Raw genomic sequence first — 15203 nt, 5'->3', positions numbered from 1 at the left:
TGTCAACACACAATTGTCATCAATATTTCAAGAGGTGTGCAAAAGGCAAACTGAGGCAGCAATCCAGGACAAACCTAATCAATATTAAGGCCATCAGGCTAAAGCCATTTAGTCTCACGGATCCCACTGAGAGTACTTGGTAACTCAGACTGATACTTGCACAATAGAGTTAATCTTCTCACGTAGCATCTGTTTCTCCTTAAAGTAGAGAAATCACATAGTTTAGGACTACAGCCTAGTTTCTCAAGCAGATAAACAAAATGAGAATTCCTATGGGTAACTGGCAGCAGGTCTGCACCCACAGAACAGAAGGGATTTAAGCTGAAGGCCCCAGGACAGCCATTTCAGTGATGAAAGATAGGCATCAACAGTGCTGTTAAATAAAGGTTCTGTGCTTAGCATAAAGAAACAAGGTACTTAAACTCATAGAACGTAAACTGCAAAAGGTTAACACAATATATAATTAGTTGCATCTTGCTAACAGGGTGAACAAGAGCTCCTTTTTACTTATATCTCATCCCATTTTTATATTTTTTGACCACTGATATATAATGCACACTTCTCTTCCCAGGATAAGAGGAGCTGGAATTATCAATTGTCGTGAGTTTTCTGTGTGTTCCTCTTGACAATGAGGGAATAAAAAAATCATTTCAAAAGGTTTACCATTCATTGCAGCAGAATCATGTTCTCTTGTCATTCAGTCGATTATGTGCATTGCCAATAAGCCTCTCGTAATTCCTTTTCTGCAGCATGGTGCTAGACAAGTGTTGATATGACACTGGCCTTTTTCCTAATGCAAAAAAACCCAAAAAATTAGGAGACATTACCACTAAGGCCAGAAATAGTTACAAAACTGATTTCAGGAAGTTGGTGGGAGATACAGTACAGCATTTTCCCTCTGCCCTTGCACAAATGCATAACACATGTTTTTTTGCAACTTTTTTTGCAACTACATTTTGATTATTATGACAGGTACCATCACTGTGTCTTAAATGCAAAAAGCTGGAAGAACTACTTCGGACTATGACTCGTAAGTATAATGTACGCATATCCCAAGGAAACAATGACCAAAGGGCTACCTGTACAGTTGCTTTTCCTTCAAAACAGCAGCTCCTCTCTCACACAGCCAACTGCTTTTGAAACCAAGGAAAGTTTCAAAAGCAGTTTGTGGTGTAGCATGAGGCCAGTCATATGAAGGGCAGAGGACGCAGGTAGGTCAAAATCCCCATGGGACTAGCACAAGTTCCTTGCACAAACCAAGTAGCTATTAAATCCCCATTCCAGGCTGCACCCGGTTCTCAACGTTTTCACAGTAAATGGATTTGCAAGTTTTATGTCCAAATTTCTCCATTACAAAGAAAACTGCAAATGAAAAAAAAAAAAGGACTTATGTTGGAGAAGGTAATAATGGGAATTACTTCAAACCAAGGAAGTACATTTATAGAACTGTACTTTCAAATTAGACTGAGTAATCATCTAGGCTAAGCCCTGGTCTGAGGCAGCAACATGCCTTTAAGCAGCTGTTTGCCCAACTTTTAACATACATAATTTCCTGAAATATTCAAAAGCAAGCCACCACATTCCATGCATGTAATAATGAGATCTAAATCACTCTGATACATGGGAATACAGAAGTTACACAAGAGGGATCTGAACACATTGGGGAAACTTCATCAACATTACAGGCCATACTGTGAGATGAGTGTGTGGGTGTGTGTAGGGCTTCCCACACAATCCTGTCCTGTCCTCCTGATTTTTGTATGCTTAATTAGCTGGGGCCATGGAGAGCCAGCATGGTGTAGAGAACCAGCGTGGTGTAGTGGTTAAGGTGTTGGACTAGGACCTGGGAGACCAGGGTTCGAATCCCCACACAGCCATGAAGCTCACTGGGTGACCTTGGGCCAGTCACTGCCTCTCAGCCTCAGAAGAAGGCAATGGTAAACCCCCTCTGAATACTGCTTAACATGAAAACCCTATTCATAGGGTCACCATAAGTCAGGATCGACTTGAAGGCAGTCCATTCATTTTTTCATGGAGAGCAACTAATGTCACATAAGAATTGGCCCCATGGCATATATCCAATGAGCCTATACTACCGCAGAGAGAAAAAGCTACATGAGAAGCTACCATAATACTGCTCTATATAAATTTCACGTGAAGCATTGCTCACACGATTCAGGCAGGCCTGGCATTAGCACCCAGGATGGCTGAGCAAACACTAGAACACTGGAGAAAAGTGCTAGGCCAGGCCGTGCTAGGCCAGGCCACTCTAGTGCCACCATCTTCAATAGCCCCAACGCCTCTACGCCTTGCCCCCAATGTAAAATATCTCTGTGGTGGCAGCTTGTGGCTCACAGACATTTTGGTGAAAATGAAGGCTTTGTAGCCACCCAATGTGACCCAGGGCTTCCCAGCTTTGAGCTGAGGAAAAAGCAGAAGCTCTGCTACTTTCAGCGCTGCTCAAGCCCACACTGCTGCTCATTCCCAGCTGTCCCTGCATCTGCAAAGCTGTTTCAGGGGGCATCAAGACGGCATTTTGGGGAGGGCTCAGAGGACCCCGGTACTGGGTCCTGGCCCTGGATTTAGGTCCAGGCTTGCACACCTCGTGCTGATGCTCTTTTCTCTGAGTGGACATGACACACACAGAGAACACAGGGCCAGCAGGTGTGATCACCAGCTACATGTGAACTTGGAATGCCTGCACAGGGCAGCAGCTTTCCCTAACCTGGCATAAGGCATTCCTATTCTCCTTTCTAGCTTTAAAGAGCTACCAACAAAGTTCAGAAAGAGCCAGTGCGCCGCACACCTAGCCCCCACAGCCTAGTGCTGTGTAACATAGGGCAAGACCTAGGGCTGCCTTCGCCCTCCCCGTACTCTACTACACATTTATTTTATTAATCGTTTTATCCTGCCCTTGCTTCAGAAAGAGAGCCCTGAGCAGCCAACAAAATATACACGCACAGCTTCCACCTTTGGATATGCTAGACATCCAGCAGGCTACACCGAACAGAAACTATGTGGCTTGAAGGCAGCTGCTCTTAGCAACATGCTGTGTGAAAACAAAGTGCTGTGCCAAACCTTCTGGTAACGGAGGCCCTCAGGGAAGTGAAGGAGGTAGTAACTGATCCCTCTTAATTTTTTTAAAAAAATATTACTGACAACTGGTCAGAGGAAAAAAAGAATGATCCATCATACTATCTGGATGGGAAATATCTGGGTTTGCCCTGAAAACCATTTTTAGATTTTCTCTGGGGCAGAAGCCAAAACAGCCCATACAAAATCAATAGACAAATCCACATTTTTGCCAAGGTTGTGATTGGGCAACACCAGATAAGTTTATGCTGTAACTCAGGTCTTGTGCGCTTTTTAAAAAGTGTTTAAATAAATAGCCATGCCAATACAAACACAGTTCACTACACTCATATTGCAGGGAGTGATTTTCAGTCAAAATTCTACCACACAAGCCACCCTCCAGCTTTCAAAGGTCAATCTGTTAACACTGGCTCCTAAGACTCAGTCCCAGCTGAGATTCCATTGACTTGCAATAAGACATGCTGCACATTAATGTTTAAACATTTTAAAAATGAATTTTTGAAGACCCAATTTATAAATAGGAATTCCTGCTTCTACTTTTTTTTTTTTTTGAGGGGGGAAAATACTTCCTGCCCAGTTAGAGCAACAGTAAAAATCCTGCCTTTTCCCCATTTTTTCTGATGGGCAGCTCTCACTTCGGCTTTTTTCAGTGGTGAAAGAGGAGGGGAGGGAGCAGACAGACAGACAGGGTCAGGGAAGGTCTACCAAAACCTAGAAGCTCAAGTTGTCTGGCCCTCTAGTTGTTTCCCTTCTCTACGAAGAACTCCTGATACTAAGTACTGTTGAAACTAAGCAGGTGTGGACCTTATCAATGCCTGGATGGGCGAGAAGATAAAATTCTAAACTTAGCAGCACCTGGGCTGCCTGTAGGGGAAGTCACTGAGCTTTCTAAAAGCCACAGTAAAATAGACCTTTTACACCCAAAGGTGCATCAGATGCTATACTACAACCCCAAAAGTCTGAGCTAGAATGCTAATACTTGGACAAGTGTGATCTGCAACAAACTGCTGTAGTTTATCCTCACCAAGGCATGCTTTCTCCATTATATCATTAGGGGCTCAAACAGTCCAATTCGTTCCATCTCCCCTCATTTTCTGTTTCCAACACACACAGGGGTGTTTTTTTGTCTTTTCCTTGGGCTTTTGGAGGGGGGACGGGCGGGGGGGGACATGTGAATCCCTTGCTGTTCTCTCACCCTCCCTCTCATTTCTCAGTGGCACTGTTGTGGTTCCAATTCCATCAGCACTCAACCACCCAAGTTGGCTATCAAAAGGATGGTAGGGGGAGACAGAATTTGGAAACACTAGTAGTATTTGGGAGCTGAACTTGAGAAAAACTCATGCTTTTGAGTGCGAGATCTGAATATAAGATGCACAGTTATTCTAAGTGGTAGCAAAATTCTAATCTTAAAACAATTTCTTTAATATTCTTTAGTATGTAATGGGGGGATTTAGACCGAGAAACTATTAACTGATACAATTATTTTTTAAAAATTGTACCCATATGTAACTGGAAAATATTTGTCTGCTATCCTATTTCTTCTAGACACATGTAATAAGCCCAGGACAGGGTTAATGAGTCAAAGCAATCACATGCGAGTTCTTAAATACACATCGAGGATCAGATGAATGCCTAGTAAAATTCTAGTTCTGTGACCAGTGTAGTCACTTAAAACATTATAATTTGACTCAGTAAGCAGAGAGCATTAGTTTGCTTTAAATAATTTTCCCCCCTATAATTATTCAGTACTAAGACATTGTGTGTATACCTTCTTTTGAAGAGCTGGGGACTTGACTGCTACTTGATCCACAGGAACTGTAAAATGGCCCAGGACCATATGTTTCGTATGGCTTTAGAGTAGTCACTGGATTTATAGCATCTGTTTCAGAGCTCATGAGCCCTTGTTTGACTGGGAGGAAAGAGGTGGCTGGTTTGGTGTGTGAACATTCCTGAGGCAGCAGACCTGTATATCTGCCTGCAATATGTAATCTGCCTGCATCATTCCCTCTCCGATACAGGGCAGAGTCAGTATGTTCTGGAGCTAAAAGATTAGGCCTCACTCTTTTAGAAGGCAATCCATCAAATTCCAAGTTTATATTCCCTGTAGGTCTGTTACTGAGAAACTCTATTCCTCGATTGCTTGACCAAGCAGATTCATTCAACGGAGTCTCAAGAGAGCCATTGATGTTGTTACTTGCTATGCCTAATTGAGAAGCCAAAACTCTTGCTTTAAGATCCAGCCTTTTCCCTCTCTCCTGTACTGGAGTGCTACTAGGACAGTGGTGTATTTCATGCTGTTGTCTAGAGCTATTCACTTGACCTCCAATCATTTGCAGTTTGCATGATTTCAAGTTACTTGGTGTTGAGCTGCTGGAGTTTAACCCTGAAAGAATGGATGCTTTGCTCCGTAGAGTGGGTGCCTGTTTAACCTTCTCCACATGCAGGGATTTTGACTGGGTAGGCAAGGAAGACTTGATTTTCCCAGGGTTAAGAGGCAGAGGGTGCACATCCTTGCCCAAAAGATAAGGTGGGCATCCAGTACGTCTGACTTTAATAGCTGCCCTATTTCTGATACTATTTTTATTAGCAGTATTGGGGGGTTTATGCATCAACCGCCGGTGCATTGTTAGAACCTCTGGATATAGTGTCCGGTAAGTACAAAAGGGGCAGGTACTGGCTGCTATGGATCCTTGAGAAGAAGCAATTACTGAAGCATCACGAGAAGAGCTGGTGGATAAATTTAAAGGCTTTTCTTGAGCTATTAGTCTGCATTTAGTTGAGTTTTCTGCGATGCCGCTTGGAAGATCCATTTTGCCTTTCAAAGCACCAGTATAAAGTATACTTTCTGGTAACACACAATTCCTTTTCTCAGTCCTATCAACATGATTGCTTGCCTGAAGTTCCATTTCAATTTTTTCCAATTTTAAATTTTCAAGACAGGGAACTGATGTACCCTCATTTGAGCCACCAAAGTTTGTACCTTTGTTTGTGTCCTGAGTTATACTTTTTAGTGCGGTCTCAAAGGAGGAAAGCATTTCTTTCTGCTGTTTTACAGGTGGGCCTCCTTTAACATCTTTGGCATCTTCCAGCAGCCTTTTCAGATTTTTGGTTTCCGAAGCACAACCGCTGACTGGCAAGAAGCCCATCTCCTGAGAAGGTAACAAACCGTTACTGTTAATTTTCACATCTACTGCAGCTTCTGCTTGTTTGTCCTTGTGGTGTCTCTCCAAGTGATATCGCAAAGATGTTTTCTGGGCTGCTGCATACTCACAAAATTCACATTTGTATGGTTTTTCACCTGAAAGAGTTGTAAACAAAAAGTCAGAAATGTTATTTCCCTTTCTGCAAGAACATAACAGTTATATTTATAATCTCCTTCCCCATTTCCACTAAACATGCAAGGGGGAGCAATATTTTGCAAAAAAACCCCAACATTGACTTCTCTAACTGCCATGATATCTTTGATAAAGAGTATGTTTCAGTTGCAAAAATGTAAAAGATGGCAATTTTTCTAAACAGAAAAAATAAGTAATGGCAACCAATAAAGCACATAGTGCCAGGAGCTGCCCCAAGGTTCTAATCTTCCCTCTAAGCTACCACTGCTTTGCATGTGTGAGGTTCATGGCTAGCTTGGGATGTGTTCCAAGATTGAAGCATGCAACAGAAAGAAAAAAATGCCAAATGCTAAGGAGTTTCAACACATCCTTCTGGAATAATATAACATCAGAGACCTTCAGTCCCCATCCAATAAACACAGCAAGTGGCAATGCAACTTGAGTATTCCCCTGTCCTTCCACAAGCTAAGAGTTTTGGGTGGCTTTGTACCAGGGCTGGGAAGGAATGGTAATGGAGATGTCCACATCTCTGAAGTCAAAATGAATATGCGACAGCCTCTCCTTCCAACATACATACAACTTTTAGTAGTGAACATCACAGTTCTACATAATCTGAAAAGAGACTCGAGTCTTAAAAGGCAAGCAGCACTGCCTGTAAGTCTCTCTTATTCATAAATCCCTCAATTTCCAAGATCCTTTCCAGCCGGCTCATGATTCTGAACATTTGGAGTTAATAATGATTCTGAACATTTGGAGCAGTGTGCTATTAAATTAAACATACATGTAAATGGCCAATTGCCAAGAAAATCCAACACGGTCACATTTGACTTCAAAAGAGGAAACATCACAAAAATGAGGGGATTGGTAAAAAGAAAGCTGAAAAACGAAGTCCAGAGGGTCACATTCAAAACTGCTTGGAAGTTGTTTAAAAACACTATATTAGAAGCTCAACTGGAGTGCATACCGCAGATCAGAAAAGGTACCACCAGGGCCAAGAAGATGCCAGCATGGTTAATGAGCAAAGTCAAGGAAGCTCTTAGAGGCAAAAAGTCTTCCTTCAAAAAATCGAAGTCTTGTCCGAATGAAGAAAATAAAAAAGAACACAAACTCTGGCAAAAGAAATGCAAGAAGACAATAAGGGATGCTAAAAAAGAATTTGAGGAGCACATTGCTAAGAACATAAAAACCAACAACAAAAAATTCTATAACTACATTCAAAGCAGGAGACCATCTAGGGAGGCGATTGGACCCTTGGATGATAAGGGAGTCAAAGGTGTACTAAAGAACGATAAGGAGATTGCAGAGAAGCTAAATGAATTCTTTGCATCTGTCTTCACAGTGGAAGACATAGGGCAGATCCCTGAACCTGAACTAACATTTGCAGGAAGGGATTCTGAAGAACTGAGATAAATAGTGGTAACGAGAGAGGAAGTTCTAGGCTTAATGGACAATATAAAAACTGACAAAACACCGGGCCCGGATGGCATCCACCTGAGTTCTCAAAGAACTCAAAGGTGAAATTGCTGATCTGCTAACTAAAATATGTAACTTGTCCCTCAGGTCCTCCTCCGTGCCTGAGGACTGGAAAGTGGCAAATGTAACACCAATCTTCAAAAATGGATCCAGGGGTAATCCCGGAAATTACAAGCCAGTTAGCTTAACTTCTGTCCCTGGAAGACTGGTAGAAAGTGTTATTAAAGCTAGATTAACTAAGCACATAGAAGAACAAGCCTTGCTGAAGCAGAGCCAGCATGGCTTCTGCAAGGGAAAGTCCTGTCTCAGTAACCTATTAGAATTCTTTAAGAGTGTCAACAAGCATATAGATAGAGGTGATCCAGTGGACATAGTGTACTTAGACTTTCAAAAAGCGTTTGACAAGGTACCTCACCAAAGACTTCTGAGGAAGCTTAGCAGTCATGGAATAAGAGGAGAGGTCCTCTTGTGGATAAGGAATTGGTTAAGAAGCAGAAAGCAGAGAGTGAATGAAGTCGTGGGTGTGCTCTCGGTGCAATGAGCTCCTGGCTCTCCGGGAACGACTTCATTTCCTTGAGGCCAAGGTGGCGGACCTGGAAAAGCTGAGAGAGGCAGAGAGGTGTGTGGAGGAGGCCTTCAGGGACGTTATAGCTGTGTCCCACTCCAACGATGATAGCTCTCCTGCTATCATGGAGAACGATGGTCTCGGGGAAGGAGAGCATCCAGCTGAGGAAGAGGGAAACGATCCCTTAGAAGGGACCCATTCCTTGGGGGATGAGCAGCTATCCTCTCGTGCCGAGGATATATCTCCAGGGGGTGGAGGGATCCTTGTAGTGGGTGATTCGATCATTAGGAACATAGACAGTGGGGTGTGTGATGGGCGTGTAGACCGCAAGGTGTTTTGCCTGCCTGGGGCGAAGGTTGCGGATATCGCCCGTCGTTTAGATAGTTTGGTAGACAGTGCTGGGAAGGAGTCAGTGGTCGTGGTGCACGTTGGCACCAACGACATGGGGAAATGCAGCCGTGAGGTCCTGGAAGCAAAATTTAGGTTGCTAGGTAGGATGCTGAAAGCCAGGACCTCCAAGGTGGCTTTCTCTGAAATGCTACCAGTTCCACGCGCAGGACCAGCCAGACAGGCCCAGCTTCGCAGTCTCAATGTGTGGATGAGACGATGGTGTCGGGTGGAAGGGTTCGAATTTGTTAGGCACTGGGGAACATTTTGGGACAAGCCGGGCCTGTACAAAAGGGACGGGCTCCACTTGAACCAGAATGGAACCAGACTGCTGGCACTTAAAATTAAAAAGGTAGCAGAGCAGCTTTTAAACTGACTGAGGGGGGAAACCCGACAGGAGCTGAGAAAGGTCCGGTTCGGAATAAACCTCCCCCCTGGGATAAAAACCAAAGAAATGATGAAATTTTAAAAGGGGTAGGCCTAGAAGTAGGCATTGTGAGAGCAGGGGCACAGGATATAAATTCAGAAGAGCAAAATTACCACAGGCCTAACCACAAGTGCCAAAGAAACTTGAAGAGAGACACTGCTTACAAGTGCCTGTACGCTAATGCTAGGAGCCTCCGAACCAAGATGGGAGAACTGGAATGCTTGGTCTTAGAGAAGAGCATTGATATAGTGAGCATAACCGAGACCTGGTGGAATGGAGAAAACCAGTAGGATACGGTTATCCCTGGATATAAACTATATCGGAAGGACAGGGAAGGACGTATTGGTGGCGGAGTCGCTCTATACGTGAAAGAAGGCATTGAATCCAGCAAGCTCGAAACCCCAAAAGAGGCAGACTCCTCCACAGAATCGTTGTGGGTGGTGATACCGTGCCCCAGGAGGGACTTAATACTGGGAACGATCTATCGTCCCCCTGATCAAAATGCTCAGGGAGACCTTGAGATGAGATATGAAATTGAGGAAGCATCCAAACTAGGAAATGTGGTAGTAATGGGTGACTTCAACTACCCAGACATAGACTGGCTGCATATGTGTTCCAGTCATGACAAAGAAGCAAAGTTTCTAGATATTCTAAATGACTATTCCCTAGATCAGTTGGTCATGGAACCGACCAGAGGGACGGCAACCCTGGACTTAATCCTCAGTGGGGACCGGGACCTGGTGCGAGATGTAAGTGTTGTTGAACCGATTGGGAGCAGTGACCACAGTGCTATTAAATTAAACATACATGTAACTGGCCAATTGCCAAGAAAATCCAACACGGTCACATTTGACTTCAAAAGAGGAAACTTCACAAAAATGAGGGGATTGGTAAAAAGAAAGCTGAAAAAAAAGTCCAGAGGGTCACATCACTCAAAAATGCTTGGAAGTTGTTTAAAAACACTATATTAGAAGCTCGACTGGAGTGCATACTGCAGATCAGAAAAGGTACCGCCAGGGCCAAGAAGATGCCAGCATGGTTAACGAGCAAAGTCAAGGAAGCTCTTAGAGGCAAAAAGTCTTCCTTCAGAAAATGGAAGTCTTGTCCGAATGAAGAAAATAAAAAAGAACACAAACTCTGGCAAAAGAAATGCAAGAAGACAATAAGGGATGCTAAAAAAGAATTTGAGGAGCACATTGCTAAGAACATAAAAACCAACAACAAAAAATTCTATAAATACATTCAAAGCAGGAGACCATCTAGGGAGACGATTGGACCCTTGGATGATAAGGGAGTCAAAGGTGTACTAAAGAACGATAAGGAGATTGCAGAGAAGCTAAATGAATTCTTTGCATCTGTCTTTACAGTGGAAGATATAGGGCAGATCCCTGAACCTGAACTAACATTTGCAGGAAGGGATTCTGAGGAACTAAGACAAATAGCGGTAATGAGAGAGGAAGTTCTAAGCTTAATGGACAATATAAAAACTGACAAATCACCGGGCCCGGATGGCATCCACCCGAGAGTTCTCAAAGAACTCAAAGGTGAAATTGCTGATCTGCTAACTAAAATATGTAACTTGTCCCTCGGGTCCTCCTCCGTGCCTGAGGACTGGAAAGTGGCAAATGTAACGCCAATCTTCAAAAAGGGATCCAGAGGGGATCCCGGAAATTACAGGCCAGTTAGCTTAACTTCTGTCCCTGGAAAACTGGTAGAAAGTATTATTAAAGCTAGATTAACTAAGCACATAGAAGAACAAGCCTTGCTGAAGCAGAGCCAGCATGGCTTCTGCAAGGGAAAGTCCTGTCTCAGTAACCTATTAGAATTCTTTGAGCGTGTCAACAAGCATATAGATAGAGGCGACCCAGTGGACATAGTGTACTTAGACTTTCAAAAAGCGTTTGACAAGGTACCTCACCAAAGGCTTCTGAGGAAGCTTAGCAGTCATGGAATAAGAGGAGAGGTCCTCTTGTGGATAAGGAATTGGTTAAGAAGCAGAAAGCAGAGAGTAGGAATAAACGGACAGTTCTCCCAATGGACGGCTGTAGAAAGTGGAGTCCCTCAAGGATCGGTATTGGGACCTGTACTTTTCAACTTGTTCATTAATGACCTAGAATTAGGAGTGAGCAGTGAAGTGGCCAAGTTTGCTGACGACACTAAATTGTTCAGGGTTGTTAAAACAAAAAGGGATTGCGAAGAGCTCCAAAAAGACCTCTCCAAACTGAGTGAATGGGCGGAAAAATGGCAAATGCAATTCAATATAAACAAGTGTAAAATTATGCATATTGGAGCAAAAAATCTTAATTTCACATATACGCTCATGGGGTCTGAACTGGCGGTGACCGACCAGAGAGAGACCTCGGGGTTGTAGTGGACAGCACGATGAAAATGTCGACCCAGTGTGCGGCAGCTGTGAAAAAGGCAAATTCCATGCTAGCAATAATTAGGAAAGGTATTGAAAATAAAACAGCCGATATCATAATGCCGTTGTATAAATCTATGGTGCGGCCGCATTTGGAATACTGTGTACAGTTCTGGTCGCCTCATCTCAAAAAGGATATTATAGAGTTGGAAAAGGTTCAGAAGAGGGCAACCAGAATGATCAAGGGGATGGAGCGACTCCCTTACGAGGAAAGGTTGCAGCATTTGGGGCTTTTTAGTTTAGAGAAAAGGCGGGTCAGAGGAGACATGACAGAAGTGTATAAAATTATGCATGGCATTGAGATAGTGGATAGAGAAAAGTTCTTCTCCCTCTCTCATAATACTAGAACTCGTGGACATTCAAAGAAGCTGAATGTTGGAAGATTCAGGACAGACAAAAGGAAGTACTTCTTTACTCAGCGCATAGTTAAACTATGGAATTTGCTCCCACAAGATGCAGTAATGGCCACCAGCTTGGATGGCTTTAAAAGACGATTAGACAAATTCATGGAGGACAGGGCTATCAATGGCTACTAGCCATGATGGCTGTGCTGTGCCACCCTAGTCAGAGGCAGCATGCTTCTGAAAACCAGTTGCCGGAAGCCTCAGGAGGGGAGAGTGTTCTTGCACTCGGGTCCTGCTTGCGGGCTTCCCCCAGGCACCTGGTTGGCCACTGTGAGAACAGGATGCTGGACTAGATGGGCCACTGGCCTGATCCAGCAGGCTCTTCTTATGTTCTTATGAGTAGGAATAAATGGACAGTTCTCCCAACGGAGGGCTGTAGAAAGTGGAGTCCCTCAAAGATCGGTATTGGGACCTGTACTTTTCAACTTGTTCATTAATAACCTAGAGTTAAGGAGTGAGCAGTGAAGTGGCCAAGTTTGCTGATGACACTAAATTGTTCAGGGTTAAAAGAAAAAGGGATTGCGAAGAGCTCCAAAAAGACCTCTTCAAAGTGAGTGAATGGGCAGAAAAATGGCAAATGCAATTCAATATAAACAAATGTAAAATTATGCATATTGGAGCAAAAAATCTGAATTTCACATATACGCTCATGGGGTCTGAACTGGCGGTGACCGACCAGGAGAGAGACCTTGGGGTTGTAGTGGACAGCACGATGAAAATGTCGACCCAGTGTGTGGCAGCTGTGAAAAAGGCAAATTCCATGCTAGCGATAATTAGGAAAGGAATTGAAAATAAAACAGCCGATATCATAATGCCGTTGTATAAATCTATGGTGTGGCCGCATTTGGAATACTATGTACAGTTCTGGTCGCCTCATCTCAAAAAGGATATTATAGAGTTGGAAAAGGTTCAGAAGAGGGCAACCAGAATGATCAAGGGGATGGAGCGACTCCCTTATGGTTGCAGGATTTGGGGCTTTTTAGTTTAGAGAAAAGGCGGGTCAGAGGAGACATGATAGAAGTGTATAAAATTATGCATGGCATTGAGAAAGTGGATAGAGAAAAGTTCTTCTCCCTCTCTCATAATACTAGAACTCGTGGGCATTCAAAGAAGCTGAATGTTGGAAGATTCAGGACAGACAAAAGGAAGTACTTCTTTGCTCAGCGCATAGTTAAACTATGGAATTTGCTCCCACAAGACACAGTAATGGCCACCAGCTTGGATGGCTTTAAAAGATTAGACAAATTCATGGAGGACAGGGCCATTAATGGCTACTAGCCAGGATAGCTGTGCTCTGCCACCCTAGTCAGAGGCAGCATGCTTCTGAAAACCAGTTGCCGGAAGCCTCAGGAGGGGAGAGTGTTCTTGCACTTGGGTCCTGCTTGCGGGCTTCCCCCAAGCACCTGGTTGGCCACTGTGAGAACAGGATGCTGGACTAGATGGACCACTGGCCTGATCCAGCAGGCTCTTCTTATAGCATAGCTTTTAACCATCCCATCTGTCTTGAGGTCAGAACTAGGGGCTGCCATATTTCTTCAGCATATGAGTTAATTCATGGAAAGGGAATAAGCACCAAAGCCAGACTTATTCTTATCATGAAATTCTCTCCACTTCTGACTCTAACCTTCACACAGAAAATCCAGTTTCCTTTACCTGTGTGAGTTCTGAGATGAATATTGAGGTAATAGTTTGAGCGGAAATACTTCCCACAGTAGCTACATTCTCTGGAGGCTCCAAGGTTTTTAAGTTTTGCTCTTTCCACACCATCTTCATTTTTATCTTTGGAAAGAGGGAGAAAAGCATACACATAAAAGCCATGTTATAAAAGTGTAAAATGTGAATCCTGGATCAATGCATGTTTGGCACATACAATGACAACAGTATGCATTATTGTGACTACTAGACAAATATATGCACCATGCATCTCTTATTCACACAGCTCCTTCCCTCCATTCCTTCACTACCATTCAACACAATGTTAAAACACTGTCAACTGTATTGCCCTATGCACCATATTACAATTGCAAAAACGTATGAGTTAATTTTGAATTTGTAAACCATAAAAGGATGTGGGGAGACTTTCCACATGGCTGTCCTATAAGAACACAAGTTCTTTTCCCTTCAGGTTTTCTAAATTTCACATAACTTCTACAGGTTTCTATCTGGGCACCTGACAGCCAAGGACTACATGAGTAAAGTGCCTATTATAATGGGGGGAAGGGAGCTGCTGTTTTGAGTTTTTTAGTTTTGGGGTTCTCTTTTATTTTACACCTGCTTTTGATAGGTGGCCTGACTACTTTTCTTAATCCCCAAATGATCTGGTGCTACATTGTTCCAGGGAATATTGGAGAAAAAAAATGATAGTAATGACCAGAGGGGCTGAATTTTTTTTAATTTGTGGCCATTTCACACTCTCTCACACACTTCAGCTGTGCCACTGAGCAAGTGACAGCAATATATATGGTTGCCACCCCCTCCCATGTACTAGAAAATTGTAAGTGGTATGGTGTATGTGGGTGTAATGAGTTTGTTAAACTATCATTTCTAGTTGCAACTGTGACAATAGAACTACTGGAAAACACAAGAGTAACAAACCCAATACCATATGCTGGACAAGTTGAAACAAGTCTATTCCCTCCCCTTGAATATTAGGCAGGCGCCATCTCTGCTATCTTTTCGGCGCCTTTTGAAGACTTTCCTCTTTCAACAAGCATTTTAAGTTGAGACCTATCCCAGTCTGTGTCTGTGTTAGAATTGCTTGTTAATATGCTTTTTAAAAATAATGTTTTTAACCCTTTTTTAAAAGATATTTTTAAAGCTTTTTATAAATATTTTTAATGTTTTGTTTTAATATATTTTCAGGTCCGTTTTTATGATGTTTTAAAGTGTTTTTAGCACTTCTGTTTGCTGCCCTGGGCTCCTGCTGGGAGGAAGGGCGGGATATAAATCAAATAATAAATAAATAAATATTGAGATAGATAATCATTTTTAAAACCATCCCTATGGGAATTTTTTTTAGAGAAAACAGGATTTTATTTATTAGTTTAAATTTTGTAATGCTAGTGTCAAATGCCTTTATGTTGCATTTCCTTGCACA

At 42.9% G+C, this 15203-nt stretch overlaps 1 protein-coding gene across 8 annotated transcripts in view; it reads right to left on the bottom strand.

Moving 5' to 3' along the window:
- Positions 1-15203, bottom strand: part of ZNF217 (zinc finger protein 217) — a 50856-nt gene that overhangs the window by 5966 nt on the left and 29687 nt on the right. For all 8 annotated transcript variants that reach the window (XM_061631234.1, XM_061631235.1, XM_061631236.1 and 5 more), the window contains 3 exons: positions 13760-13885; positions 4862-6391; positions 664-790 (listed from right to left, as the gene is read on the bottom strand). In XM_061631234.1, coding sequence (XP_061487218.1) covers positions 681-790; positions 4862-6391; positions 13760-13885 — 1766 coding nt within the window. In that variant the 3' untranslated portion in view covers positions 664-680. The remainder of the gene's footprint in view (positions 1-663; positions 791-4861; positions 6392-13759; positions 13886-15203) is intronic.

Source organism: Rhineura floridana, chromosome 6 (assembly GCF_030035675.1).
Source record: "Rhineura floridana isolate rRhiFlo1 chromosome 6, rRhiFlo1.hap2, whole genome shotgun sequence".
In the NCBI taxonomy this organism is placed as follows: Eukaryota; Metazoa; Chordata; class Lepidosauria; order Squamata; family Rhineuridae; genus Rhineura; species Rhineura floridana.
Note: the sequence above shows the minus strand (reverse complement) of the source record. Positions and strands in the feature narration are given on the sequence as shown.